Source organism: Hyperolius riggenbachi, chromosome 9, assembly GCF_040937935.1.
Source record: "Hyperolius riggenbachi isolate aHypRig1 chromosome 9, aHypRig1.pri, whole genome shotgun sequence".
NCBI classification, from domain to species: Eukaryota; Metazoa; Chordata; class Amphibia; order Anura; family Hyperoliidae; genus Hyperolius; species Hyperolius riggenbachi.
Window position 1 is genome coordinate 91,894,492 of NC_090654.1, and position 4,588 is coordinate 91,899,079.

Sequence of the window (4,588 nt, forward strand, 5' to 3'; positions counted from 1 at the left end):
TGGAGAGGTGGAAGAGACAGTTGGAGACTAGGAAGTGTAAGTATCTGGTCCAAGGGGAAATTATGTATGGACAGAGTTGGTAGATAGTATATCTTATGGGGATACATATAGCGAGCTGGACCTTTGAGTTAAAAATTGTGCTCTAACCGAGCTATTCGATCGGAGCAGGAGGGATTGTCGGGTATATGTTCTATGGGCATGAAGAATAGTGTTTTTGCAGAAAATGATCTATGTATTCAGATAAGGGAGAGGTTAGGGATCCAATGCCAGCACCAGCCATGCCAGCCATGCCAGCAACTTGACCAAGAGACCCTCCTAAAGACAAAAACTAAAAACGACGAAACCCCAGTCTCTGAAACATATTTATTTATTATTATATATTTAAATTATTTTATTTATTTTTTTATTATCATTTTTCATAACAAAAAATAGTATTTCATGCACATTTGTTAATAAATCTATAAGCAAATTATGATACCCCACCTGATACCAAAAATATGCGCTTATAGTATTTTGTAACAATTTAGCATAATAATTATTATTCACTATTTTAGTATTGTTAATATAATGTAATTAGTAAAATTGGTTCCAATTGAGATAGTGAAGTTCAGACCAACCTTGAGAATTCACTATAAGCCACCTATTACTAACAATTGCCTATGTTTAAAGAATAGCTTTTATAACAAGCACAAATACCAAATATTTATCCAGCACTATCTATACTGAAGAATAGTTAACACTGCTGCCATCTAGTGTCCATTTACTAAACCTTTTTCCCCCAGCATCTGGATGTTCTCTATTAGAACAGCAAAGTGCTGGCATTCAATAGCCTTTCCCTATACATCGCCCAGAACCAAAATGGCGCTGCCAGTACTTCCGATGGGCGGGCCTTTGTGTGATGACGTCATCAATAACTTCAGGCGCCGGCCCTTTTTCAGCGTGCACGCTGTTCAGTGGCCGCAGGAGACACTACAGAAGTTATTTAACCACTTGCCGACCAGGGGAATTTTCACTGATCGGTGCTGCGTGGGCTCTGCAGCCCGCAGCACCGATCAGCAGTGCAGCAGGGCGATCAGACTACCCCCCTTTTTTCCCTCTTTTTTTCAGCTCTGCAGAGCCCCCTACAGAGGCTCCCTATGCTAGATGATCTTTTCTATTTGGTAAGTGCTCTGACTCTCATTCCATCAGACCACCTAACGCTCCCCCTGCTGTTCACCCACCATACTCAAACTTAGCACAATGAAATGTTGTGTCTTTTCTTTTAGCCTATTTGTGACCAGTCTATTTTTTAAAGAGCAAATAGTGCTGTGATCGAATAGCTTATGTAGCTATGAGATACCACCGTAGTCTGACTTATGTGTATATTTATATTCAATAGCTGGCCAAGTCTTAATTGTTATTTGTGTTTATATAAATTCATAATGGATTTACTTTTACTATGGATTATTAATGTTACCAACAATGTTGATACTTATTATTTATTTTTTTAAAGCAGCGACTATTATTATAATTTTTATTTTTATTTTTATTCAATTTACTCCCTTTTTGTTTTTTTAGAGATATTAAGTTTTCCTCCTTTATTGTGATTAGTATCTTTACTGCTAACGATTATCATCAGTACTACTCTTTCTTACATAATAATAATTTATAAAAAACATTATGTATGTACAAAAAACGCATCTAAAAATATGATCAATATGATATGACGCAATGTTTATAATCTTGGTAGAACATTTTTTACTATTATGTTTGATATACATGTACAAGTATATTGAGGAGTTCTTGTTGCTATTGTAGGCACTTTTACTGGCCTGATGAAGCGGGCTGAGACACGCGAAACGTGTTGCCTGTGCTAATAAAAATCCCTTGTATTAACTACAGAGGTTTCGTCATTGAGGTAAGCTACCTCATATCACTTTTCGATTTTAAGCTGATTTTAGATGCTTTTATTACACCAGGGCACCTCTTTCCCTTTTATGTGCTAAGTATACCTCCGAACACATCCTGTCCGAGGGGAGGTGGCAGACTACCAGTGGAGTCCCCACAGTGGACTCTGTCCCCCTTTTTCCACTAAGAGAGCGACCATCCTTCCGGTTCTGGCTAGGACCACCCCGAGTGGAGTCGGGTTTATTGTTTCCATCTGCTTCCTGTGGTTGGTTGCCCCCAGCAACCTCCCTTTGTGAGTAGTGCTTCTAATTTATTTTCTTTTATTGTGGTCATTGACATATTGCACTACTGGGCTCCTGTTTTTTGTCTCCTGTGACTTTTTCTACAGGGTGTTCATCCACCCCTACTACAATTGCTTGTGATAGGTAGGGATTGTAAAATGTAGATACTTATCTCAGTAATGTGGAGCCTCTGGAAGGTCTTGAGGCTACCCAGATCCTCTTTAGGTCCGCTATTCCCCTACAGGACCTTCCTTTTCTGGCCCCACTCCTGTTCATGTATGAGTGAGTGCATCTGACAGTGCATGATTAAGGTTGGAAGAAAAAAGCTGTGCACAAGTGGCTTCATTGTACTATACATGTGCAGACCTCACTCATGCTTGCCCAGTATGAATGTGCATGGGAATGGTAGGAGCATGGCCATGAGAAACATATTCAACATCTTTGGGACCAAATGCTTCAATGCAGGACTGCAAGAGGATCTGAGATTCCGAGGAAAATAGTGGGAATCTTCTGGCTTTGAAAGTCAATTTGTTCACATCTGGTGACAGCAACTTTTTTTTTCCAGATCTCAGGCCATATAGGTCTTAAATTTATTTTCATTGGCCCCTATTCAGTTTTCTTCCAGGAGATAATTTTTCATCTTATCTACAAAATAACTTTTCCACACTTAAAGGATACATCTGGCAATTAGAAAAGAAAAAAAGTTTTACTCAACTGGGGCTTCTTCCAGCTCCTAAAAGTCTGTTAGGTCCCACAATGTGGTTCCACTCCAAGCCTCCACTATCTCCACTGGAAGATCATCATGACCCATGGCCGGGGTCTTCTGTGCATGTACGGTGCGCAAGTGTGCCATTGCCGGGAGCACTCTGCGCTTGCATAGTTCTCCATGAACTCTATGAACTGTGCTAGCGCAGAACGCTCCTGGGGGTAGGTGGCACATGCGCAGAAGAACCTGACCCGGCTCGGAGCGGAACCACACTGTGGGACCTAAAAGACTTTTTGGGGCTGGAAGAACCCTAGGTGAGTAAAACTTTTTTTTTAATTACCAGATGTATCCTTTGAGTGTGGAAAATTTATTTTGAAGATAAGATAAAAAAAAATATCTCCTGGTAGAAAACTGAGAGAAAAGTTAACTGAATAGGAGCCAATGAAAATAAATGTAAGACCTAAAAGTATGTGGCCTAAGATCTGGAAAATAGTTGCTTTCGCCAGATGTTCTTTGAACAGTTATTTTGCTTCCTGGAAGATTCCTAATATTGTTTTTAATCTTGTTTAATGTTTTTACTGAACTTTGCCAATTAACTTAAGTATGGTTCCTTTAATGTCCTTATTTCTCACACTGTAGATAATAGGATTCAACATAGGTGTCACCACCGTATAAAGAACAGCCGCTGCCCTGTCCTGATCTGGAGAGTACTTAGATTGAGGACGCATGTACATAAACATAATGGTACCAAAATAGAGACTTACAACGATGAGGTGGGAGGAGCAAGTGGAGAAAGCTTTATGACGCCCCTGGACACTGTGGATCTTTACGATGGTGGAAATGATCTGGAAATAGGACAAATATGTAAGGCAGAAGGAGAAAATAAAGTAAAATGCTCCACAGATAAACACTCCAACTTCATTGATCTTGGTGTCTTTGCAGGAGAGACGGAGCAATGGGGGTATCTCACAGAAAAAATGGTTCAAATTACTGGACTTACAATATGGCAGTTGGAAAGTAAAAACAGCATGAATCATGGAAATTACAAAACAAAAAGTCCAACATGAAGCTGTCAAGCATAGACACTGTTTTGGGTTCATTATTATGGTGTAATGCAATGGTTTGCAGATAGCATTGTATCTATCGTATGCCATGGTGCCCAGTATCAAGCACTCTGTAGATCCAAGAGACAAATGAAAGTACATCTGGGCTGCGCATCCCACAAAAGAAATACTTTGGTCCTCGGAAATTGTATTCGCAAGCATCTTGGGCACTATTGTTGTTGACATACTAATGTCATTGACTGAGAGATGACTAAGAAAAAAGTACATGGGAGTCTGAAGAACGGGATCAAGTCTCACCACGATGATCAAGAGAAGATTTCCAGAGGCTGTAATCACGTACATGAAAAGGAAAATGAAAAAGAAGAGGCTCTGAAGCCTGGAGTCAGCCGAGAGTCCGAGAAGGATGAATTTTTCTACAAATGTCTGATTTTTCTCCATAACTTCCTATACAGTTGATCTTGATGAATGAGATGAAAATGAATAAAGAGGAATGTTATACTTAGTATTGCTGTTTTGCTGAAAGACAAAAAAAAAAACATGAGACAGATAAAAAAAAAAATTAAAGCAAAAAAGAGTAGGAAGAGAGAACGCTACATAGCGGTTGATTCACTAAATCTCAAGAAATTTGCCATGCGCACATAGCACAGAGC

At 39.5% G+C, this 4,588-nt stretch overlaps 1 protein-coding gene across 1 annotated transcript; it reads right to left on the reverse strand.

The window, feature by feature from the left end:
• Window positions 1-3,449: 3,449 nt before the first annotated feature.
• LOC137533468 (olfactory receptor 2G3-like) lies at window positions 3,450-4,376 on the reverse strand. Its single transcript, XM_068254851.1, has one exon. The coding sequence runs from the start codon at window positions 4,374-4,376 to the stop codon at window positions 3,450-3,452; it is 927 nt and encodes a 308-aa protein (XP_068110952.1).
• Window positions 4,377-4,588: the final 212 nt, after the last annotated feature.

What these genes read in the sequence shown, in the direction of transcription:
- LOC137533468 (XM_068254851.1), bottom strand. Translation starts at nt 4,376, where the DNA reads ATGGAGAAAAATCAGACATTTGTAGAAAAATTCATCCTTCTCGGACTC.